The 26,949-nt window shown below is 38.9% G+C and overlaps 1 protein-coding gene across 4 annotated transcripts in view; it reads right to left on the bottom strand.

Annotated features, from left to right (window-relative positions):
- Positions 1-26,949, bottom strand: part of pam (peptidylglycine alpha-amidating monooxygenase) — a 68,303-nt gene that overhangs the window by 18,099 nt on the left and 23,255 nt on the right. For 2 of the 4 annotated variants that reach the window (XM_077243314.1, XM_077243315.1), the window contains exons 4-15: positions 26,366-26,423; positions 22,100-22,187; positions 19,351-19,442; positions 19,127-19,210; positions 18,734-18,782; positions 16,464-16,531; positions 16,200-16,280; positions 15,987-16,063; positions 13,634-13,737; positions 8,292-8,488; positions 8,004-8,063; positions 480-782 (exon numbers count right to left, since the gene is read on the bottom strand). In XM_077243314.1, coding sequence (XP_077099429.1) covers positions 480-782; positions 8,004-8,063; positions 8,292-8,488; positions 13,634-13,737; positions 15,987-16,063; positions 16,200-16,280; positions 16,464-16,531; positions 18,734-18,782; positions 19,127-19,210; positions 19,351-19,442; positions 22,100-22,187; positions 26,366-26,423 — 1,261 coding nt within the window. The remainder of the gene's footprint in view (positions 1-479; positions 783-8,003; positions 8,064-8,291; positions 8,489-13,633; positions 13,738-15,986; positions 16,064-16,199; positions 16,281-16,463; positions 16,532-18,733; positions 18,783-19,126; positions 19,211-19,350; positions 19,443-22,099; positions 22,188-26,365; positions 26,424-26,949) is intronic. The other 2 variants (XM_077243316.1, XM_077243317.1) reach the window with 1 other exon arrangement.

Below are 26,949 nucleotides of genomic sequence, written 5' to 3'. Positions count from 1 at the left end.
ATAGTGTTAAAATATTGTCTCGTCTCTGTCTCGTGAACCTAATACCTGAATGGTTAATGCACTCATGTATGCTTGTGTACTCCTGACAATCTTTCAGTGAAATCAACTTCAAGTAAAACTGACAAAATATATTGATGTCTCATATTGCTCACAGGCCTGGTATTTTGACCAACGAGATGAAAGCAGTGCATCTTGAAATCTATTCTATAGCAATTCTCAAGTTCCAGATCATTCATTAGAGAATTATTAATACCACACACTATAGCATTACACATTCAGCCAACAATCTGCGCAACCCAACGTATAAATGATAGCAGTGAGATGGGTGAAGACAGGCATCAAAAGGAAAACAAATGGATATGTGGGAGACAAACGCTCGTCTCAGTTGACACTGTGGCCCATGGGTTGAAAGCTTACTGTCCACACAACACTTGATACATTTGCTCTTTGTTGGGGTAAAAAACAAGGCCGAAACCCACCTTGTTGGTCCCTTTGAGCCTCCCCTGTGGTCGGCTGTCTGGCGGGTACAGTCCTGCTCCTTGAGGGGCTGACAGTGGACTCTAACTGGTGAAACTTGTGCACTCTGTCCCTCACCAGAATCGCATCCTCTTTTGTTTTGTAGCCTAAATGTGGCCAGCCTCTGTCTTTTTTTTGCATTATGCTATCAATCTCTGCCATCAGATGTGTCTGGGCTCGGGCCGCATCTGCAGGGTTGTACTTATGCACGTGGACAACATCATCTCTCTCCCCCAGCAGTTTAGAAAGAAGGGAATAGAGGTCACCTGCACAGGAAGAAAGAGGAGGAAAAGCGGAAAGACAAAAAAGGAATGGTGGTGTGAAAAGTGAGAAAGTCCTGCAGTGGAGGAAGGGAGGTTGTGCTGGTGGTGTACTGGATATACTCAACGGCCGATTATACATGTGCTATTTTTGCGTGTCCTTTACGGCGGTTGCTTATCAGATTGAATGACGCCCTCCACTTGGGTAACAGGCAGACTGCGCAACATCAACTGTCTTATATATCAGACTGTACCACATACAGTACATCTATTCTGATAACGACGGTTTGGTGTTGTGTTCTGACCCAAAATGAAAATGGTCAGAATGCTGCATTACAAAATGTATTATGTTCATGCATGTATTTCAAATTAAAACTATTCCGTTGGATACTATGTGAACAAAATCGCCTTGCACAACAGAGATATCTGAATAAACTATTTTATCCAAAGCCTGTTTCACACTGCCAGTGTGCGCATCCTCGGTCCAGTGAAGTGCATAAGACACAGTGTATGTATCAGTGTGAGCCAAGCACTATCATCACTATAATATTTTACTGTAACAGTGGTCAAATAAGGAAGCTAGTGAATTTACACCTTTCTATGACTATTTGTCAAGATTAAATGTTATGATGCATGTCCATGCACAGACATTTTGAGGGTCAGTGGCTCAAACTGAGAAAGAGGGCACCATACTTTCCTATACTGCACACACTATTATTGTATTATAAAACTATTATTCTTGCATTAAAACAAACTGGTAGTCATTTATTTAGATAGCATGCCTGTCCCTACATCGAATTTATGATAAAATGACTACAATTGTGCTTAATTTTGAATGGTATTAGTGAAATTATTAGACTTTACTTATTGAGTAATAGAATAGCACTGTCTATTCTAGTAATCAATTTTAAGTGTTAAAAAAACATGTAAATTTCAAGGTCTTGAAAGTTTGCTAAACTAAGTTTGCTAATAGCTTCTATTAGCTAATGCTTTTGGGAGATGCTTCAGGAAGCATGAGATGAAATGCGTTTAGATTACTTGAATATTTGATGTTTTCATGAAAAAGGTGACATTTCTAAGTGACCCCAAACATTTTAGACAAGTCAAGTTGTGATACCGAACAGGACCACATGAACATGCCAAAAAAACTAAACAAAACATCAACCTCCTTGACCTGACTGCATATACCTACTACAATACACGGATCCATTAAGAATTACTAAACACAGCAACATACACATGACAAATAAAAAACATGATCCTGAATGTGTGTGGAAACAATGTGAATGTACTGAAATGTGTCTGTGCACAAATGCAATGTGCGATCAGTGCATCGATACATCATGGTTTGTTTGTGCCTCAATATAACGGACTCGCGTGTGCTTACTGTAGGACTCCTATATGTCACTTCAATCGTCTTTACCTCAATTGGAATCCAAAACTTTACTGGTTTGCTTTATCCAGCCGAGAATACTGGTTTGCTTTATCTGGCCATACAGCGGTGGGATGTTTTGACGTTGCGTTCACACTGTATTTCACACAGCATGATGCATGAGGGCTCACGCTCCTCAGAAACAATCTCAGAATATGACAAAGCGTGTGTTTTAAAGCTTAGTAGACACTGGAATGAATAATTCACTGAAAACTGGCCGTGAGCCACTGTTCTCTCTGCCATCTCTGATGTAATCAGCCTGGACCTCTAAGATCATCTAACTGCATGACGTAAACTACATTAATTGCATTAAATTAATTTAACATGCCAAGGATTTTGAATTAATCACATGTATTTACACATTAACCTTGACAGTCCTAATTAATAATAATTTGCCACATTTATATAGCGCTTTTCTCTGCACTCAGAGTGCTTTACATAGAAGAGGGGAATCTCCTCAACCACCACCAATGTGCAGCACCCCCTGGATGATGATGCGACGACAGACATATTGTGCCAGAACACACACCGGCTCATTGGTGGAGGAGACAGTGATGAAGCCAATCAGTATTTATATGGGGATGATTAGGATCACTTGAGTTTAGTGAACTCACTGTCATGTTCAAGAAACCAGTTTGAGAAGATTTGAGCTTTGTCACATGTGTGTTATTATCCTGCTGGAAGAGGCAATCAGAAGTTGGTCCACTGTGGTCATAAAGGGATGGACACGGTCAACAACAATACTCAGGCGCTGTGGTTTTTAAATGATGCTCAATTGGTACTAAGGAGCCCAAAGTGTGCCAAGAAAATATCCCACACACTCTTACACCACCAACAGCATGAACCGCTGAAACAAGGCAGGATGGATCCATGTGGTTTACTCCAATTTCTGACCCTCCCATCCCAACCCTCTACTACCTACCAATCCAGGACCCTGTTTAATAGCGTTCCTCTGACCATCACGGTAGTGAAATATTTCATAGATTTGCATTGGATCTTGGACTAACACAAACAAATACCCAGTGGCATCAGATAAGGCTGCTAAAACAACTGCTAGACATCTCTTATGGCTTATCATTGGTCCACATGCAGTTTCTTATGAACTAACTGCCTTTTACCCATCTTGACTCTCATCCCAAGGTTCACAAGAGGGTGGCCATAAATAAACCTCCAGATGCAGCCAGACAATTGACTGGTCACACCACAACAGTGGCTGGAACAAAGCAGATGCGTGTGAAAAGGGTGTGAAAAGCATTAAATTCATACTAATTCAGAGAAATAAGTACTTTACAACAACTATTCTTAATAACAGTTAGTCTAAATGAAAGCATACAAGACAGTTGCAACTTTTTCAATTATGTTTGGATCAATGCATTCAGAACATTGCCAAAATTTCAGAGGTGGTTTGGGAAGCAAGTAACACAGGTATAATTCAGTCACGGTTCTAACTGTGAGCGTTAGATTATGCAAATGAGCTTGTAACGAACGAAACTGTGTATTTACATGCATCACATTATTGTGTGGTGTGCCCTTTTAAGAGACTGATCACGTCATTCATGAAGTGCGCTATGCGTGATGACGCTGTTGAGTTGAGTGTGATCCACCGTAGATGCTAAGCGTGCTCTACATCTATATATACTTTTGTTTCACTAGTTTTATTTTGTGACGCTGAAAGAGTAATCTCTCATGTGTGAGAGGATCGCGTTGCCTGTGTTACCTGCCTCTAAACTCTTTCTTCTATTGACTTTGTCAGAACTATCCTGGTCAAAGCGTTACAAGCTCCACGTGGAGATGCTAATACATAACATTAATAAATGTATTCTGTAAAAAGCAATTAAAATACCATGATATGCAAAATAATTCTTTTATTTTTTTAAGTCATTTTTACAATGAGGCTTAATTTTTTAACATTAGTTATCTTAGAATGAACAATACTTCTACAGCCTTTTTTTAATCTTAGTTAATATTAATCTCAACATTTACTAATACATTAAGATCAAGTTCTGTTAAAATTAATTAATGCACTGTGGGCTAACATGAACATTTTTTTATTAACTAACATTAAAAATTGTTAACAATGCTGTAAAATTATATTACTCATTGTTAGTTTATGCATTTATTCTATTTATCTAAGCATCTAACGGCCGCCTAGAGACACCAAACTCGGGTCAAAGTAGGGGTCTCGGTGGGCCCCTTCCGACGAGCCCGCCCCCAAGCTCCGGGGCCCCCCGGTCCCAGAGAAAAGGGGCCTGACAGGACGGCGCGCGCCTCGGAAGGAAAGGTCCCAGGGGCCCGAGGAGGCGGGGTCAGGGGGGGCCCGGAGGGACCCCCCGACGCCCGAAAGGGCGAGCCTCTGGGACCTCCCCTTCCCGAAACGCGGGCCGCTTTTTCATAAAGTCCCTCGAGCGTAACCGGGCCTATCTCGGGACCGGAGGGTCCCAGAGGCTGGGGACGGTGGGTGGTGAGGGGACCCCATGGGACTCTACTTCTCCCGCCGTCCCGAACCCCGGGGACCTTCCGGTCCTGGGATACGGCAACTTCCTGTCCGGATTCGACCGGGCGTAACTCGGAGAGGAGGCCGAGTTTGGGCTCCAGACTCTGGGGTAGGGGGGCGTACGATGAGACCCCCCCCACACCGGGCGTACGGAGCCCGGACTCAGCTCGGTTCCCGAGATACAGTCACTTCCTGTCCAGATTTGACCTGGCGTATCTCGAAAAGTAAGCCGAGTTGGGACTCCAAACTCTGGGTGTGGGGGGTGCTCGAGGAGACCCCCACGTGCCCAGAGTTTGGAGCCCCAACTCGGCTTGGTTCCAGAGATATGCCACCTCAAATTTGGAAATTTGACCGGACGTAACTATAAAAGTAAGCCGAGTTGGGGCTCCATACGCGGGGCGTGGGGGGACCACTGAGAGACCCCCCTGTGCCCAGAGTATGGAGCCCCAACTCGGCTTGGTTCCAGAGATATGCCACCTCAAATTTGGAACTTTGACCGGACCTAACTCGAAAAGTAAGCCGAGTTGGGGCTCCATACTCCGGGCGTGGGGGGACCACTAAGAGACCCCCCTGTGCTCAGAGTATGGAGCCCCAACTCGGCTTCAGCACTGAGATACACCGGTTCAAACTTACAAATGCACTCTGGTCAACCCTTAAGAGAGTCCCAGTTACTCCCACCGTTTACCCGGCTCTGGGAACCGGTCGATTTGGGGCTCCAGACTCTGGGCGTGGGGGGGCGACCCGCGTCCCCAGAGTTCGGAGGCCTGACTTGGCTTGGTTCCAGAGATGTACACCAGCTTGAAGTTGCAAATATGACCCGGTGTGACAAAAAAAAAAAGCCGAGTTGGGGCTCCAGACTCTGGGCTTGGGGGGACCACTAGGAGACCCCCGTGTGCCCAGAGTTTGAAGCCCCAACTCGGCTCGGTTCCATATATATATATATATATATATATATATATACGCCAGCCTGAAGTTGGAAATCTGAACCAGTGTGGTGCCCGAAAATGAATAAAAATATAAGCCGAGTTGGGGCTCCATACTCTGGGCGTGGGGGGGTGCTCGAGGAGACCCCCCTGTGCCCAGAGTATGAAGCCCCAACTCGGCTTCAGATAAAGATACACCGGTTCAAACTTACACCACGGTCCACCCTCAGGGTACCAGGGACTTGGCCTGGGACCCCCACAACGCCACACCCTCTGCCCGACTCGGAGAACCAGAGATCCGGGCAGGGACCCCCACCTAGGTCCACCCTCCGCCCGACTCGGAGAACCAGAGCTCCAGGCGTGGACCTCACACATAGGTCCACCCTCCGCCCGACTCGGAGAACCAGAGCTCCGGGCAGGGACCCCCACCCAGGTCCACCCTCCACCCGACTCGGAGAACCAGAGCTCCGGCCGTGGACACCCACCTTGGTCCACCCTCATACCCGCCTCAGGGAACCAGGGACCCGGACGTGGACCCGGACTTAATGTTATCAATTTTCTTAACTGCTATGAAGTTAAATATAAGGAGTTTTGGGATTCAATTCAATTTTGCCATCATAAAACAGCAGAAATGAGATGTAAGCTCTCAGCTTTTTGGTGAGTGAGTTTGGAATGAACCGCCACATCCTCACACAGTTCTACACCAGCACCGTCGAGAGCATCCTGACTGGCTGCATCACTGCCTGGTATGGCAATACTACCAGCCGTAACCGCAAAGCCTTGCGAAGGGTGGTGCGCACTGCCAGCCGTATCATCGGAGGTGAGCTTCCCTCCCTCCAGGATATTTATGCCAGGCGGTGTGTGAAGAAAGCTCGGAGGATCATCAGAGACTCTAGCCACCCGAGCCATGGGCTGCTCTCACTGCTACCCTCAGGCCGGCGGTACCGCAGCATCAGGACACACACCAGACGACTCCATGACAGCTTCTTCCCACAAGCAATTAGATTTCTAAACTCTTGATCCCTCATGATCAATAACCATAAACATTCTAACTGTCAACACAGCACAACATAACCTACTGCATTTACATAATATATATATATATATATATATATATTTGCACCTTACGAGTATCTACTCTATGTATAATTACCTCTTTTTGTATTTTTGTATACTGTTGTATATGTAAATTGTTGTATATTGTATATTGTTGTATATTGTAAACTGTTGTATATTGTACATTGTATATTATTATTGTTCTGTTAGTGTATATGGTACTGTAAATCTGATGTTTGCTGTAATTGTTTTCGTCACATCGTGTCATACTGCTATGTTGCTCGGAACTGCACCTAAGAATTTCACCCACTGTTGCACTTGTGTATATGGTTGTGTGACAATAAAAGGATTTGATTTGATTGATTGATTGATTTGAATCCTTTTAAAATATGAACGCAAAAAGAATCTCAAAAAAATTTCCTTTGAAGGCAGTCATGCATTGGTGCATTCATCATCAAAAAATTGAGCAATTAAGAAAATGAAAGAAAATTTCATTCATGTCATGACGCCTTTAAAACTAATCTCTGATAAACCAGAACATAAACATGCCAAAGCACACAGCTTACATTTGCACAGCCTCCAGCCTATTCGCATCAACAGTGGATGTTCATGTCACCAATGAATCGAATGATGCGTTTAACAGTTTATCAAGCCATATGCCATTTCTTTTATGGAACACAAAAGGAAAAATCTTGCAGAAAGTAATTTTCCATACAAAGAAAGAAAATGAAATGGATGTTATTAAGCTATAAACAGGCCAAGAAATGAGCACCGAAAAAGTAGTGACAAATAAATAAAATTTGAAAATGAGTTTGAGAGCTGTGAGCTGAAGGCTTTTAGCATTTGTTTATTGTATTACTTTTAAAAAATATATATATTATTATGTTTATTTTAATTTTTTTATATTACATTTTTTATTCGCAAATTATGTTGTCATTTTTGTAAACTTCACTGCAGACACAGTGAAACGTTCATGGTTCATCCTTTTTTTTTTACATCTTTCACTGTATGGAAAAAAGCAACAAAACAACAACTTTAATGTACCACTGAAAAAAGACAGTTATACAGATGTGGAACAGTTTTTATTCACTTTCCAACCTTGCTCTGTTTGGGTGATTATCCTATCTGACACTCATTTCCAGTCTCGGAGCCTCTATTGAGGAGTTGTACTAAAAATCCATTGTGTTTTTTTACGGTAAAAGAGCACCATTCAGCGTCCCAAATTAGATTTGTAATGGTATTCAAGCACTCACTGTGTTTCAGGACAGTCTCTCTTAGTTTTTACTAAGTCTGTAATTTTAAATAATTTTGAAACATCTTACCCTGATCCTGAACTTCATCTTCTCTCTTGGGCTGCTGCAGCTCCAAAGACTCCACAGCATCTGTGCAAATCAAAAAAGAAATGAGAAAATGAGAATATATAGAAGAGAACAAATCAAATCAAATACATTTCATTTGCAAAATATTCTGGATTAATGTAAAAAAAAAAAAAAACGTTATATAATATAATATATATAATGCAATCATACCATGATACAAGAGTTTGGTCGTACTGCCTACTCTCATCATTGCGTGTGCAAAATCTTGAAATGTGTGTGTTTGGACGATACCTTTATGAGGAGCTGCCTCGTGCCTCATGGACATCATATGGTCTGGCCTGACCGGGATGGGAGTATTGGCCTCAGAAGGGATGTTTCGGAAAAGCTCACTGCTGCCGTCATCTCCACAGTTCATGTAAGGCACAGCATGGATGTTTTCCATGTAGTACATGATGTAGAAGTTACACATCTCATCATTGGAGGTGCCTCTGTGAGGAAAACAACAACGGGACATGAACAAACTAACAGCACAAAATACAAATACAGCTCCAGAGCTTCAAGTATGAAAGTATCCAAAAGAACTACAGTAGCCTTTGCCTCAAATGACACCCACAGTCCACTAACCCTCTACATACTGTAAAATGGCAAGATATTTCTCAAAAAAGCTGTTAGGTTTTTGTTTTGTTTTACGACTTAATAGGATAATAGAAGCTACTCTGAAAAACTGAAAAACCAGTTTTCATCCAACGACCCATTATCAGTCTGGAATGGCCTGAGGAACATCACCAACTACAAGTCACCATCCCTCCGATCTGTGGACAATCAACACCTGGCTGACGATTTAAATTCATTTTATTGCAGGTTTGAAAAGCCCTCATTCACACCACACACCGGCTCTAACCTGCACTTCACACATTCACCATCACCTCCTGCCATCCAACCTGAGCTTAAGATCTGTGTGGAGGACGTGAGCCGAGTCTTCAAAAAACAGAAGACTAGGAAAGCCTCAGGCCCAGACGGCATCTCATCTGCTTGTTTAAAAGCCTGTGCTGACCAACTGGCCCCGGTCTTCACACAGATCTTCAATAGATCATTGGAGCAGTGTGAAGTTCCCTGCTGCTTCAAACGCTCCACTATCATTCCGGTCCCCAAAAAACCCAAAATCACTGGACTTAATGACTACAGACCTGTCGCTCTCACGTCTGTGGTCATGAAGTCGTTTGAAAGACTGGTGTTGGCCCACCTGAAGGACATCACTGGACCCCTGCTGGATCCCTTTCAGTTTGCTTACAGAGCAAACAGGTCTGTGGATGATGCAGTCAACATGGGACTGCATTATATCCTGCAACATCTCGACAGACCTGGGACTTATGCAAGGATCCTCTTTGTGGACTTCAGTTCAGCCTTCAATACCATCATGCCTGATCTTCTCACAGCCAAACTGACCCAGCTCTCCATACCATCCTCGATCTGTCAGTGGATCTCCAGCTTCCTGACGGACCGGCAGCAGCGAGTGAGACTGGGGAAACACACATCCAGGACTCTAACCACCAGCACTGGCGCCCCTCAAGGGTGCGTTCTCTCCCCACTGCTCTTCTCCCTGTACACTAATGACTGCACTTCTTAAGACCCCTCTGTCAAGCTCCTGAAATTTGCCGACGACACCACTGTCATCGGTCTCATCCAAAACGGTGACGAGTCTGCTTACAGACTGGAAGTTGAACACCTGGCTGTCTGGTGCAGTTACAACAACCTTGAGCTGAACACGCTCAAAACAGTGGAGATGATCGTGGATTTCAGGAGGAACAGCTCAGCACTCCCCCACTCACCATCATGAACAGCACTGTGGACGCAGTGGAGTCATTCAGGTTCCTGGGCACTTCCATCTCTCAGGATCTGAAGTGGGACAATCACATTGACTCCACTGTAAAAAAAGCCCAGCAGAGACTGTACTTCCTTCGCCAGCTGAGGAAGTTCAACTTGCCACAGGAGCTGGTGATTCAGTTCTACTCAGCCGTCATCGAGTCTGTCTTATGTACATCCATCACTGTCTGGTTTGGTTCAGCTACCAAATCAGACATCAGGAGACTAAAACGGACAGTCCGGACTGCGGAGAGGATCATTGGTGCCCCCCTGCCATCCCTCCAGGACCTGTACTCTTCCAGAGTGAGGAAGAGAGCAGGTAAAATCATCACAGACTCCACTCACCCTGGTCACCACCTGTTTGAACGGTTACCGTCAAGACGGAGACTTAGATCACTCATCACTGAACTTGGCCTCTCATCATGGGCAGGCTCAACACAGCCCTAAGCCACGCCCCTTTCCCTGACATCACATCAGGCGCTACAACACTGCGGCAGCATCTCAAGAGCAGTTTCAGACACAATCAGGTGTTTTGCAAATATTATTTCAGTTACGCTAATAATTTGATGACTATATTTTAGCTTTTGTTTTCAGCTGCACTCCTAAATACAGAAAAAAAGTTAACTGTTACGGCCATTTTAGTGTGTGTGTGTATATATATATATATATATATATATATATATATATATATATATATATATATATATATATAGGAAACAGTTGTGCTGCTTAAATTTTTTTTTATAACCTGTGATATTTAAAGAAAAAAATACGTAATAAAACGTTTTTTTTTTTTTAACAGCATTTATTTCAAATAGAAATCTTTTGTAACTATATACACTACAGTTCAAAAGTTTGGGGTCAGTAAGTTTTTTTCTTTTTCTTTTTTTTAAAAAGAAATCAATACTTTTATATAGACAAGATGAAAATTATTTTTGAATAAATGCTGTTCTTTTTAACTTTTTGTTTATCAATGAATCTTGACAAAAGTATCACAAGTTCTAAAAAATATTAAGCAGCACAGATAAGAAAAATCATCATATTAGAATGATTTCTGAAGGATCATGTGACACTGAAGACTGGAGTAATGATGCTGAAAATTCTGCTTTGATCACAGAAATAAATTACATTTTAAAGTATATTAAAATAGAAAACCATTATTTTAAATTGTAATAATAGTGCAGCAGATTAGTAAAAAAATCGTTCACTTTGGTATAGAAGCATGAAATTTGGCACAGATACTCTCTAAGGGCCACTATTTTGGAAAAAGGCGTTGGCCACTCAAATTCTATATGGCGGCCAATTTTCAAGATGACCGCCATTGCTAATCAATGCTTATTATATCAATTATTCAAACAGTGATCCAAGCATAAAATTTGATACAAATACTCTCTAAAGAACATGTTAATGGAAAAAGATACTTGTCCATCAAAAATTCAAGATGGTCGCCATTTTTAAAGATGGCCACCGTTCCTGTCGAATATGAATTATTTCAATTGTTCCAATGGTGATGCAAGCATAAAAGTAGGCAGAAATACTCTTCAAGGAACACTCTTTTGGAAAAAGGTATGTGCCACTCAAAAATTCAGGATGGCGACCATTTTCAAGATGGCCACCGTTTCTGTCAAATAGTCATAATGTCTGCTCAAGATGGCAACCATTTTCAAGATGGTTGCCATCTTGCCTCCTCTCCTTTGACCTGTCCGGCTTAGTTAAACTTGCCAGGGATATAAAATTCCCGCCGGTATAGCTCTCGGGTTCATTGGAGTACACAAGCCTCTCCACCACGGCAAGGTGCAGTTCACAGAGAGGAAGGGCCACCCCATGCTGCGTTCCACAGCAGTGAAGTTACCAGTGTACCGTGGTTGTATAATGACGTTCGCTCTATTAAACAAAACCTTCCTTAACACATTAAATTGAGCTCTGACAGAAATAGTGGCCATCTTGAAAATGGTTGCCATCTTGAATTTTTGAGTGGCACACACCTTTTTCCATGATAATGTTCCTTGAAGAATATTTGTACCAAATTTCATGATAGCATCACCATTTTAAAAAAAAGATGTAAGCATTTAAGAAAAATGGCGACCAACTTGAAAAATGGTTGCCATCTTGAATTTTTGAGGGACAAGCACCGTTTTCCAAAAAAACATTCTGAAGAGAGTATTTTCATAAAATGTTATGCCTACATCACTGTTTGAACGACTGACATAATGAGCATTTGACAGAAATAGCGGTCATCTTGAAAAAATGGCCGCCATGTTGAATTTTTGGGTGGCCAAAGCCTTTTTCCCAAAAAGTGACCCTTAGAAAGTATCTGTGCCATTTTTCATGCTTCTATACCAATTTGAACGATTCTCTTGAAATATGCCTTTAATCTGCTGCACTATAATATTTCACAATATTATTATATTTTCTGTATTTTTGATCAAATAAATGCAGCCTTGAGCAGAAGATATTTCTATCAAAAACATTAAAAATAAGAGTTTACAAACTTTTGACCTTTTTATATGTTATTTCTTAATCTTTAATCAAAATGTCATCATGTCATCATGCAGTTCAGACATTCACATTCTGCTTCTGTTTCAGTATACAACTCTTATTTTTCACAACCCTGTCAAGAACCAATGGATACAATTAAGGCCTGCCCTATTTCTTTTGCCTGTTCGATAAGACATTTCACACTTCCATATATACTCTTTCATTCTTCCATATACAGAAGTAAAGGTCACAACTTCCATTTAAAGCCAACTTCAAGACTAAGACTAATGCATTTCTGATGTTTCCCACAATTATCGCACCACCGACTGTCACATCTACACCAAATTTTACACTGCACCTCAGAATTACATCAAGTTCAGTGAAATCTGATATTTTGTTGAATATTATAATACTAGATTAAACAAGACACACCTTATTATTCCTACCATAACAAGGTTATATAATTTAAAAGGTTCAATAAGATTTTTGGTGCTTGGTCTCCTAATTACACTTCTCATGGGGTGCACATACTTTTTCACAAAATTGTATGTATAATGAGGCCTGTAATGTATTCATGTCTGTGTGCGTGTGTGCACATGTTTCTGGCTTCAGCGGGCAGTTGACAAAGACCAGACTTTAAGTCAACAATCATCTTATCGTGTGGCCTTCAGTCGGGTGTGTGGGCTTCCCGGGAGATGCGTCAATGCACTATTGTGTGCTCGCTCTGTCACCATGGTAACAGGAATGGCAAGGCACAGGCAAACACACGTCCGAGGAGTCACGCTCAATCGGGATATGATGAAACACACACACTTCGACGAGCTGATCTATGCAGTGTGTTTCATCACTCACTCACACACACACACACACACACACACACACACACACACACACACACACACACACACACACACACACACACACACACACACACACACACACACACACACACACACACACACACACACACACACAGCCACCACCTGTCGTACTATGTGTCACTGTCAGATAGACATACAGTAGTAAGACAGCTGATCAGAGACACAGCGACAGGAATCAACACCATGCAGAGTGAAAGGAAAACGGTGGAAATGTCACCAGCATGCACACCATCATCACTCATCTAGCACACTTACTGCCACTGTAACTCTACATAGGAATGAAAAATAAAAGGTAAAATCTCTTACAGAAAAGCTGACGTCAATTATATATTTTAAACAATGTGATTAAGTTTTATAAAGCAGTGAGAGACTAAATAAAACAACAATAAAAATTAGTCGGCAAGAACTTACCCGATTTCGGTATTAGTGGTTCTTCCTTCTCCTGTGAACATACATCGGGCTGCTAGTATGTCTCCATTTTTAACGTCAATAGTATTGGTGGCTGGATAAAAAGCCTGAAGTTTAAGTTCAGGGAGGAGAAATAAAATGAAAAAGTTAGTTCAGCCAAAAATTAAAATCCTGTCATCATTTATTCACCCTCACTTTGTTCAAAAAACCCACAAGATGTTTTTTAATGAAACCTGAGAGATTTCTGTCCCTTCAAATGAAAGTCATTCACAACAAAAAAAGCCTTAAAAAGTTCTAAAATAAACTGTAAACATAATCCAAGGCTTCTTAAAGGGATAGTTCACCCCTTTCCCTTAAGGAACTATCCCTTTAAGATACACTTCTTAAGAGACTTATTAATTTAGGCTTTTATTCTCAAATAAACATTGGTCAACACACATTATATGGTAAACGGAAGCTCAAATGTGCTTGCTTGACGAGAAATACAGCTGTGGTCAGAATTATAGGCACCCCTGGTAAATGATCAAAGATTGCTGTGAAAATAAATCTGCATTGTTTAGCCTTTCAATCATTCATTCAAAAAGTTCATAAAAATCTAACCTTTCATTGAAGTAAAAGAATAAAATGAGGGGGGGGGGGGGTCACATTATGAAATAAATGTTTTTCTCCATAATACTTTGGCCACAATTACTGGGACCCCTAGAAAAACGTAAATATCTCTGAAGTTTATTAATATTAGTTTTTTTTTTTTTTACGTTCATTTTCTAACACACCGGGGTGAACAGGAACATGAAATTGTCCAGCTATGACTTCTTGTTTCACAGAAGTATAAATATGAGGAAACACAAAGGCCAAATTCCCTGAATCATCCATCACAATGAGTAAAACCAAAGAATAAAGTTCTGATGTGCAGCAAAAGATTGTTGCTAAGATTGTTGCAAAATAATAGCTAAAGCATTGAAAATTCCCATTTCAACCATCAGGGCAATAATTAAGAAGTTCCATCAACTAAAGACGTTACAAATCTTCCTGGAAGAGGACGTGTGTCTATATCATGGTGAGGAGGAGAGTTTGAGTGGCCAAAGACTCTCCAAGGATCACAGATGGAGAATTGCAGAGATTACCTGAGTCTTGGGGTCAGAAAGCCTAAAAAAAAAAAAAATTATTCAAACAACCCCTACATCACCACATGCTGTTTGAGAGGATTTCAAGAAAAATCCTCCTCGCTCCTTCAAAAACAAACTCCAGCATATTCAGTTGTCAGACACGACTTTAACTTCAAATGCGATCGGATTCTATGGTCAGATGACACAAAAAAGGGCTTTTTGGCAGCAAACACACCAGATGTGTTTGGTGCAAACAGGGATAAAAAAAATACCCCATCTCTATGGTTAAATATACTGCTGGATCCCATTTGTTGTGGGCTATTTTTTTGCTGGAGGTCCTGGACATCTTGTTTAGATGCATGGTATCATGGATTCTAGCAAATACCAACAGATAAAAAAAATAAAACACCTGACGGCTTCTGCTAAGAATCTTATGATATATATATAATATCTTATAATGGCACGAGGTTTGACCTTCCATCAGGACAATGATCCAAACAAACATTAAATTCAACACAAAAATATGTCATTGAGCACAAAATGAAGCTTCTGCCATGACCGTCCCAGTTCCCTAAACTGAACCCCATAGAAAATTAAGAGAACTGAAGAGAAGAAGCACCCACATGAACTTGTGAATCTGAAGGATCTGGAGAGATTCTGTAAGGAGGAACGGCCTCTGATCGCTTGTCAGGTGTTCTCCAAACTCATCAGGCATTATAGGAGAAGACTCAGAGCTGTTATCTTGGGAAAACGAGGTTGCAAAAAGTATTTAATTAAAGGGTGCCAATAATTATGGCCAATGTGTTTTGGAGAAAACCATTTATTTCATAATGTGATTTACCCCCCACTTTCAATAATTTTACTTTAATGAAAGGTTAAATTTTTGTGATTTTTTTTTATTAAAGATCAAAAGGATAAACAATGTCAATTTATTTTCACAGCCATCTTTGATCATATTTACCAGGGGTGCCAATAATTCTGACAACAACTGTATCTTCATTTGTGTTTCGAAGATAAACGAAAGTCTGAATACAGAATATTGATTTTGGGTGAGCTATACCTTTAAGCATAAACAAATCTGCAGACTCAAAAAAAAAAACATATGAGGAGCGGAATGAATCACAATGACATGGGTCATTAACATGACTGACAACCCTTATCAGTGAAACATGACGCATTAACTTCCCTCTCTAGTTGCCACATAGTAACCCATCATGCTCGACCAAGCAGAGAGGACTTGTTAAACATACCTGTGGCAACAGTGGAGACTGGCGCCCTATCTGAGTCCACTGTCCATTTCGAACCCTGTACCCACTCACCACTTTACCTGAAGCACAAGACATGCAACATGTTTTCCATTACCATAAAAAGTAAAAAGAGAATTCGCAATGAACTTAGTAGATGTAACAAATAAATGCATAAAAAATATATAAAAATATATAAAAATATATGCAATATCTCACCAAGGCTGTGTGTGTGTGTCCTGAAGGCAAACGGATACATCGGGAAAGATGTGTAAGTGCAAGCGATGTCTGCATTGGTAACTGCGAACACCAAAAACATCAGACGTCAAAAATAACATAATATACGTTTATAAGGTGACAAGCATTGATAAACTGATCACAACATTCGAGGTAAAGCTCAGAAGCCTTTCACAAACCCAAATGTCTATCAGATTATCCGTGCAAAACTGGAAAATAGTTGAAACTGTCACAAAGTTGAAATACCTTTCTTCCCTGGAGGAATGACAGTGTCCAAAGACATCATCAGATATATGCCAGCAATAAAGGGCTGTCTGCATAGAGGACACAACATCCATCACACTTCAAGGGATTTCAGTTAACTTGAAAGTTATATGATTAAGTAAGGAATACTGATGACAGACCACTTAATTATTGAAAAATAATGTACACCTGAGGAGGTAAGTCAGCCACAATGCAAAGAAGGACATTGTTTTTCCAGTAATTCTACTGTCTGGAGTCAATTTTATTCAACAGTTACCACATCTCAAGATATTTTACAGGTTTTTATCCTAAAAACACCCTTGTGTGTAGAACTACTTTCTTAACATTTGACTTTTAAAAATAGTGTCTACCCTGATGAAGATCATTCACCACTTAAAACAAAGCTCATTTCGATACAGGTGCAACCATAAATTATGTCTTAGTGGGTGTTCACATATCTATTTTCACAAGTTTATTGGATTCAGGTCGATTTACGAAACTGTTACCGACATAATAGACAGACATCAGTGCTTCCCACAGGTTTGAAATATACTTAGCCGGGCGGAAAGTCCTCCAATTACCCACTGCACAAAAATGGTCTACTACATGTGACAAACAACAAATAATCTGTGACTTTTAACAATATTTTTATTTGATGAAATTAATTTTGATAACATAATATTATGCATTGAGATTACACCGTTTAAATGGGCGAGTTGTCCTTGCTTTCTCATACAGTGTCTCTCTCTGTGAATGGGACACTTGATCACCTGACCTTCCTGTGCCACACAACTTGCCTCTCCCTCACCCCTCTCACTACTCATGCCAGCAGCGTCACTGACCAACTGCATCTGAGAACAAGCTTGAATCTTAGTTTTTTGTCTCTTTGTTTCATTTCATTGTTGACTGCTATTGTAATTCCACATCAAATTAAGTGAGACACATAATAACTAAGGCTTTTGTATTTATTTATTGCCATTTCAGGCTAAACGCTAGCGTCGGCTAAGTTACCTGTGGAGCTGTTCTCCCTTCCTAATTTCCTTAAAATATCTTTGAATACTTTTATCAGCTGAGTAAATGCATACAAAATTTGTATGTTTACCATAGCTAAAGTTAATAGTCTTTGTCTTTCTAACCGCCATAGGCCCAAAATAGTGTAGTTGATGCTTTTTGAAGATTTTACTTAATGGTTTTAGTTTTAGAAAATTATAATAACCTTTGATACTAGTAAAATCTATATATTAAATAATAAATAAGCAACCCAGCCAGAAACTAAAATAGCTTAATATGATTTAAATGGAAATTTACTTAAATTAAATACAGTTTACCATGCAACCAAAATACCAATAATGGCCAGAGAGAGAAAAAAAAAAAGTACACATATTGTGTGACTTTTAATTATAAACAAGCCCGAAATACACAGGGACTCTTATTTTGGATTGTCTATACTTGCAGGCTGATCCTTCAAATTCAGACGAGGGAGATACAATATGCATTCTTATAGCAGTCTAAAACATATTACAATATAAAGACCATAAAGTAGACATTTTCATAATTCATCAACTGAGTTTATAAGCAATCGCTTGGCATAAATGTGCGCCATTCGTTGATTGTGAACCACTTTGATGGAGTCTGAAACACTGTTGCGCCAGCCTGTAGAACAGCACTTTTGACGTTGCAAAGCAAATGCATAAAAAATGTTTATGGAATCATAGCCTTTTAAAATGTAATAATCAAATAATCGGTTTATCCATCCCCCAAATATAGAACACCTTAAAATGATAATTTCATAAACATTATACAAAGTGCAAGTACAAGTTGAGATAAACAATGTTTTACTATACTTTTGTATCTTTCTTTGTAAAATTGCTCATCCAAACAGTTATAACTAATTCACAGACTCACTGAAAGCTTGAATACATGCTTTTTCCTCAGTGTTTCAAGGTTTCAATCGAGAATTCAAAAGCTGCTCAAATTTAAACTCAAACTATTTATTGGCACATTACAAGAATACAAAAAAAATCGTGATGGATGGTGATTTATTCGCCAGCTCAAAAATGATTAACAAAAGTAGTCCATTCGACTTCATAATTCACTAATAATCTTCCCTTTCTGATGTAGATCTCAAATCTCATTTTGCAGCTCAATTCAAAAACGGGGTTGGAACAACATGAAGATGAATAAACGATGACAAAATGTTCATGTTTGGGAGCTACAATTATGCCTTATGAATGACAAGTCAGTTATGTTAAAATCTAGTGGCAATGACTTACGGTTTGGAAGTCATTCTTAAAGTGAGTCCTGAGCAGTCTCTATGATGATCTACAATCAAGACAAGATAAACACATTAGTCACATGTCAAGACACAGAAACGCTGCTTTTCATCACCATCACAGACATAATAGACATCACAGACATCACAAACAAAATTTTCAATGGGCAGGACTGCTTAAACAGCAATACTAGCAGTGATTGACAGGCATTTTGTCAAAATGGTAAATAAATTGTGACAAAAAATGTATTGTCGGAGTACTATTCTTTTGACTTATAGTAACTTGTCTGATCAGCATGTCAAGTGTGGTGGATGGCGTGGACACAACATAAAAAAACACTGATTTCTTAATACTGTTGTGTTATCTCTGGATCTGCTGTATTGCTGTGCTCACCTCTGAAATTGTTGACATCACCATAATGAATTTGCAGCACAAAGTAGTTAATGTTGGTGTCTCCTCCAACTTTAAAGCCAACATCTGCAAAATAAGATGACACTTCGGAGTTGGTTTTATTATTTTTCAGATTAGTGTTTTTACTCATCATGATCACTTCTAGGTTATACTGGCTGCTTTGAGACAGAGAGAAGAGGAGGAATGGTGAAGATGAAGGTAAGCACCTTTGGGTAGTTTGGTTGGAGGAGCATTCCTGGCCCAGGCATACATGATCTTGGCCTGATCCCGACAGGTCCCCAGCTCTCTCCCACAATCCCTGAGCAAACCAACAAACACAACAATAAAACATCAGAAATTATCCACCAGCTTAGCATTATTACTCATTTAACACATCCATTCACAATGGTAAAGTTAGAATTAGTTATATTAATAAAAAATTTTAGTGAAAATAAAAAATGTGAGAAAATGAAGTGAGAAAATGCAAGCATATAACCCTGCCTCAAACTCCAATGCCATTGGTTGAGCCAATAATGTCAGACTGGTTGATATGCTTAAACAAAACTATCATCAAATATACAGATGCATGTGTTCAGCCATAGTGTTTATTAGCAGCACAAATTATAGGAAATTATACATTACATCAAAAATTGAAGGGATAGTGAACCCAAACATTTAAATTTTGTCATCATTTACACACCCTCAAGTTGTTCCAAACCTGTATGAGTTTCTTTCTTATGCTGAACACAAAAGAAGATATTTTGAATAATGTCGGTAATCAAACAGTTGATGGACAACATTGACTAGTATTTTTTTCCATACTATGGGAGTCAGTGGGGTCTGTTTGGTTTCCCATATTCTTTAAAATATCTTCTTTTGTGTTCAACAGGAGAAAGAAACTCATACAGGTTTGGAACAACTTGAGGGCGAGTAAATGATGACAAAATAAAACAATTTGGGTGGACTATCCCTTTAAGGTGTTACACCTTTAACAAATAAAGAATGCATATACATACGTGTGTGTGTGTGTGTGTGTGTGTGTGTTAATTATTTCATAAAAGCATTAAATAAAACATTTCTATAAGTTAGCACAGACCAGATCTAACATTTGCAGACATATGAAGTTATGCATTTCATCCATAATCCTCTTGGCGATATACGGAGATGGATTGTTTTTACTTGAAAAAGAAACAAATATTATTTAAAAAAAAACATTACAATACCATACTAACTATATTGGTTCTATGTGGTCGAAAGCTTGAAGTTTAAAGTCTGTAATTTGAAAGTGGGTGTGGTCGTGTGGATATTGAGTATGATGTGCACATTTTCCTGAAAACTTCTCATTTCTGCCTGACAGAAATATGTTGAAGCCCTAATCAGATCTGATGATTTATACACCATGTAAAAACCTCTATTGACTAGTTTTGAAGATGGTATTGTATACAAATATTTTCCCCCTCATAAACGACCCAACGACCCATGGTCCCACAGCACTGAGGCTGCACATGACTTATGCGGTCTTCAAATGACGTATTTCTAGACATTTGCTGGTTTGGCTTATCAATTAGCCTATTTTCATGCTGAGCTTCAGAAGCCTCACATCAAGCTCCCGGCAGCATCTGCATGATGAATGTTTTACAATACATTAAAGAGAGAAGCTACTGGAAAACTGATGGCAGGGGAATTCAAGCCATTGTTGTTAAAATGAGGCATAGAAGCGGTATATTTCAAATATATTTTAGCTTTATCTAAGCATGCATAAAAAAAAAAAAAATTTCACTAGTAACCCTTATTTTGAGTTGTCATGTATTGAGGTTTGTTAATCAGGTGATATTTATTGAGACATTTTAAAATGAATGATTTCTAATCACGCAGCCAATGGAAACTGAAGAAAGGATGAGAGCCCCCCCATCCCCCCATCTTCAGGTCATCTCTCAGATGCTGCTGTCGTCAAGGTGCACACGGTTGCCACGGTAACAGGCAGTTTTATCACTTTTCTATAAGGAAGGTGCTGTTGTTGCACATATTACCCAAAGAATTCAGTTTAATCTTGGTAATAATGCAGAAGTGTTACATTACAGGCAAGAGGAAAGCTGAGATTTGAGATTTAATTACATTTGCTCAACTTGTTTTCAAATTCGTATGACTAGTTCACTGAAAGAATTAACTTCTTTTAAGTTTGCATTTGAGGTAACGGTGAAATCACATTTCGACACGGAGGTGAGATTGTAATATACATGCTGGAACAGAGAATCATTAATATGGTAATGTTTCTTGTGCCACTAGCATCACCAGACAGAAAAGCCAAGAATATGAATTGTTTCCCAAACGCTCCCACATTTGTTTCCAGACAAACAGGAACTGTAATCCCGCCCACAAACTCAACATGTCAAACGCTCAAACAAAGAGATCGATTTTTTGAAAGTCCCACAAGGCCACACTGTTTACAATCTTCAGGAACTCAACAGTCAGTGGATTATTTACAGTTGGCTATGTACTTAAAACAGTGAGAGGAGTTCAGTGTTTTTAACAGGAAACAACTGAAACCGTTTCTGCAATTGTTAACGTTATTTAATAGAATTAAAATAGGCATGAGCTCGCCAAGATTTTTATATATTTTAAATTAAATTAATTGATGTATAGAAAGCTCAGCATTTATTTGTAATAGAAAATTCTGTATCAATGTAAAAGTCCATACTGTCACTTTTGATCAATTGAATGTGTCCTTGCTGAATAAAAGTATTAATTTCTTAAAAAACAAACAAATTCAATGGTAGTGATTAGCATGTATGCAGTGTTTGTTTGAGCATCCCAACCAGCTTGACAATTTTATTATTGTGCCACTAACAATTGTGTTTGCAAATTAAGCAGGGACAAAATAAAGTATGGTAACATCAAAGAAAAAAACAAGGCTAAAAAATAAAATCACACACACACTTCCTCATTAACCAGCAGAGACACTCTGATGTCACTCACCAGTATCCTTGAGTGGCATAAGGGGTTTTGCAGCCATATAAAATCATGTGGTGGGCTGTGTCCATACTGGCATGAGGAACAAAGTCCACTGAGGAGAGAAAGGTTTTTTAAGTCAGTAATGAAGATGGAAAGGTGAGCATCTTGAAAGACAATCAAATGTATCTTGATAAATCAGCTTCATAGCATTTCTGCACACAAACTATTTTAAAATCAGCTCTCTTTAAAAGAGATCTCACTCGGATTAACAAACACAAGGAACTGTGGACTGGAAAAATCTTTAAACAATGTCTACTCAGAAATCGCTGGTGCATTTCACAAATAATTACAAATAAATGGCAAGTAACACAGTGAATTAAACATGACATTTTTAAGTGAAATTTTCCAATAATCTTTGTTTATTTACAACTTCAAAACAAATTATCTTTTAAAACAGCTAGGGATGGGACGATTACCGGTTTCACGATAAACCGCGATAAAATGTCCTGACGGTTAGTATTATCGTTTAAAATTTAATTATCACTAAAACCGTGTTTGATTATCGTGATTTAGAAAACTCGCAGTAAATCCTGTCCAGCCAGAATCAGTCTGACGCAGGTGCGACGCTGCGCGAGCATGCGACGTTGTTGTTTTTTGCACGAGAAGACATGGCGGAAGGCAGTGACAGTGCTCGGGAGATGTTTCAGCCATCCAAGAGGACAAAATCTGAGGTGTGGTCGTATTTTGGCTGTTACAAGAGTCCTGAGGGCAATTTAATCGAGGATGGGTACCCTGTCTGCAGATCTTGCAAGAGGAAAGTCGCTGCAAAAGGGGGAAGGAAACACATCAAATCTGCTAAATCATCTTAGTGACAACCACCCACTGTTATCTAGCGAATGCAAGGCAAGTTAACTTTTACCTCAATACCAAAACTACTTGGGCAAATAATTGGACAAAACATATTGATTAGAGATTAAATATTTCATTATCTAAATTGTAATTAACGCAAAGCTTCCAAGAAGAAAGGTTTTACAGCAAGTGGCTTTGAGCCAAGACGAACGAAAATGTTCAAATTATTACGGGTGACATTTAAGGGATAATGTATTGTATTCATTCATAGTAAACTTATTACACTGATTTTTTATTTATTTTTACCACAGAAATAATTTCAGGGACATGAAATATTGAATTGTGATTAACGTTAATGTTTTTAAATCTCACCGGTTTATAAACTCATTATGTAAGATACAGTGTAGCCTACAAACCAATCGTCAAGACAATATGATCACTACAACAATATTATAGTAGTATTAATACTAATTACTCTGATTTCATTTTCAATACGATCCAAAACTGAGACGCAAGACATACACAGAATGAAACCAGAGATCGCGTCCGCGGTGATCCGAGACATGGATGTGCGCTGTGTTTACGTTGCTATTGATCGTTGCTGTTTAGTCACCCTGGCCCAACCAACATATTTTGTTCATTTAAAGGGTGTGTGTGTGTGTGAGAGAGAGAGAGAGAGAGAGAGAGAGAGAGAGAGAGAGAGAGAGAGAGAGAGAGAGAGAGAGAGAGAGAGAAAGTGATTTATTATTATTAACTTTTTAAATGTTTAAACGTTTAAATGTTTTCAGTGTGTGTATTAGTTCTTTTTGAACATTCCATATCATTTTAACAAAACCGTGATAATATTGATATTTTTGGTCACTATAATCGTGATATGAAATTTTCATACGGTCCCATCCCTAAACACAGCATAGGTTTGATGAAACCTCTGTGAAGAGTTTGAAAGGGTGAATGTCGTTTGCTTGCTGGCATAAACCACAGTGAACATCAATATGCTGTCCTAGAAGTGATGGATATCTTCAGGAAAGCCCTCTCTCTATTGTGGTTATGAATAATAGATGGGATGTTTGATTGATGGCGATAGCAAGACAGACATAATGTATCTCTCAGAAGTCTGGGTGGACCTGCTTTCCCTGAAGACCACCACAATGTAACACATTAAAGGAGTAGTTCACTTTTTTAAAAACGTTTGCTGATAATTTACTCACCCCCATGTCATCCAAGATGTCCATGTCTTTCTTTCTTCAGTCGAAAAGAAATAAAGGTTTTTGATGAAAACATTCTAGGATTTTTCTCCATATAATGGACTTCATTGGGTACCAAACGGTCCAAGTGCAGGTTCAAAGATATGTGCAGCTTTAAATGGCTTTAAATGACACCGGACGATGCATAAGGGTCTTATCTTGCGAAACGATCGGTCATTTCAAAAATAAATAAAAAAGTTTAAGTTTTATAAGCACAAATGCTCGACTTGCTCTGTTCTGTGATGCACGTTCGTGACTCTCCTGTTCGAACTCGTTCATCAAATTGAACAAATCTTTTTTCGAGTCATTTCGTTCATTCAACGAACGAAATGACTCGAAAAAAGATTTGTTCATTTTGATGAACGAGTTCGAACAGGAGAGTCACGAACGTGCATCACAGAACAGAGCAAGGACAAAAACCTTACAAAACCTTAATTTCTTTTCGACTGAAGAAAGAAAGACATGGACATCTTGGATGACATGGGGGTGAGTAAATTATCAGCAAAAGTTTTTTTAAAAGTGAACTACTCCTTTAATGGACAGTTACAGATTCAAAACAAGTCAGTTCCACACAACCAGTCAACAGTTACAATTAATTAATTCTCACGATCGCTCAACTTGCTTCATTGCAAGATGGATATGGTTGAATATAATGATAAAATACAGTTTAATAAGTGAGATGTTGTTTCAGTAACCACACAGACTGATTCAATGTCTGATTTATTCAAACTAGGGATGCACCGATGTGAACATTTTGGCCGATACCGATAATTCATTACATTTGAAAGCCGATTACTGATGTGTTGGCTGATAAATCTAAATCCACATTTTTGGGAGCCTGATTACAAAAACAAAAGTTTCACCATCCTAAGCACACAATTATAATGTCCACATTATCATTTTATGCAGTCTATATGACAGACTTGAGCTGCACATGTTGCACTTTACTGTATTTTCCTTTTTCAAAGTGATTTCAATCATATTTCAAGCAAATCAAACCCATCATGGTGAACAGTGCGCATCTGAAGTGTCTCGGCTGAAGGAAATAATATATTATTTATCGGCTTTAATATATTGGACAAATCTTCTTATCGGGTCGATAACAATAATATTAAAAATGATCATATATCGGCCGATACCGATATGGTGGCCGATATATTGTGCATCCCTTATTCAAACCAGTAACTCCAGATTTTTTGAGTCTTTCTGAATGATTCATCAACAACATCGACTCAAATCATCCATTTTCAATCAATCAGAGTACACCTCTTTCGCTGTGTGTGTTTATTTTAGCTTACAGCTCGCATGGACAGGGCGGTTTTATAGACAGACGTCCTTTGTCTTGTTATCTCATCACATTCAATACAGACTGCAATCTCACATTAATTTTACTTGGGTAAAATATGATTACATTTGCCATAGCGATGGAGATTCAGAACTGCAGGAAAGACTGGCGACTGTGATAGTAACAATAATGAAAGTCTTATACTGGCTGACAGATTTATACTGGTTTAATCGGTACATCGCTTCCCCTACTACAATTATTAACATGTTACAAAAGTATTCAGATAAAGAATATACAAAAGAATATCAGATAGTCTCTAAAACCGGAATAAACCATCACCACCCATCCAGTAAATGATCAACTGTACAAGAAGACCAAAGGTCTTCAACATGCATTTATTTTAATGGCAGGTTGCGGTTGAACTGTGGTGGTGAATTCAATGAACACAAACAGTCTGCCATTACTCAGTATCATGGGTTTTACTGGCCCGGATGACTTGTGTAAAGATCTGCTTAAGCACACTGCAGCACACTGACACTCAGTGAGTCTCATCTGAACATTAAACTGGAGAGACTGGCCTGAACAAGATTATATCATTAAAGCCTGACCAGATTAAACATTCATGTCATCATCGAGATCACAGATAACAAATAACATTTAAGCTTATGATATGCAGGTTGGAGTGATGCTTGGAGTGAATTCATATCCACTCCTTGTCCAAACAAGACAGTGCATGCCATATGCACTCATAAAAATAATGGTGGCAGGTTTCATTCATTGTGTATTTAAGAACTCATAACTTCATTGTTCAGTCTCAAGTCTGGTCTATTTGTAGATGGTGCATGTGGTGAGTCTTAGTTCTTGTTTTTTCATGTTTGCGCCTGGACCTACAACTGTTGATCATGTACTCACCTATGTAGGCCTCCCGGGACGTGGGGACAGGAACAGCCATACAGAAGTAGCTGTCAGACTGTTAAGAAACAAACACGTATTAGACAGTTTCTACCATATATATTCATTGCTGGCCATGGCTGTGTATACAACATGCATTCTGGGTGATGTTGTCATAGTAAATATCATTAAGGAAATGTCATTTAATCATTTCCCATTGAATTTTAAGCAATATCTACAGTGAGTGTCTCAAATAAATTTTAGGAACAGTCATCATCTGGCCTTACAACCATATAGCTTATTGCAAAATATATACTTACACAACATGCAATAATTGATATCACATCACATAACTTCATGACATTGTACGTGTTATTAACTAAATGGTCAAATATAGTATATAATACTATATATTATATAGAAATGTTAAAAAAAGTTTATATTTACATAATGCATACATACACTGTAAGTTTGTATGCATAGTATTATGCATTAATTGGATTCATTATTTTATATATAAAAAGATTATATATATATATATATATATATATATATATATATATATATATATACTGTATATATATATATATATATATATATATATA

The sequence above is a fragment of the Siphateles boraxobius genome, unplaced genomic scaffold (assembly GCF_051911475.1).
Source record: "Siphateles boraxobius isolate OS27281-9 unplaced genomic scaffold, OSU_SipBor_1 25, whole genome shotgun sequence".
Taxonomy (NCBI): domain Eukaryota; kingdom Metazoa; phylum Chordata; class Actinopteri; order Cypriniformes; family Leuciscidae; genus Siphateles; species Siphateles boraxobius.
This window is presented reverse-complemented; position numbering and strand designations above follow the sequence as displayed.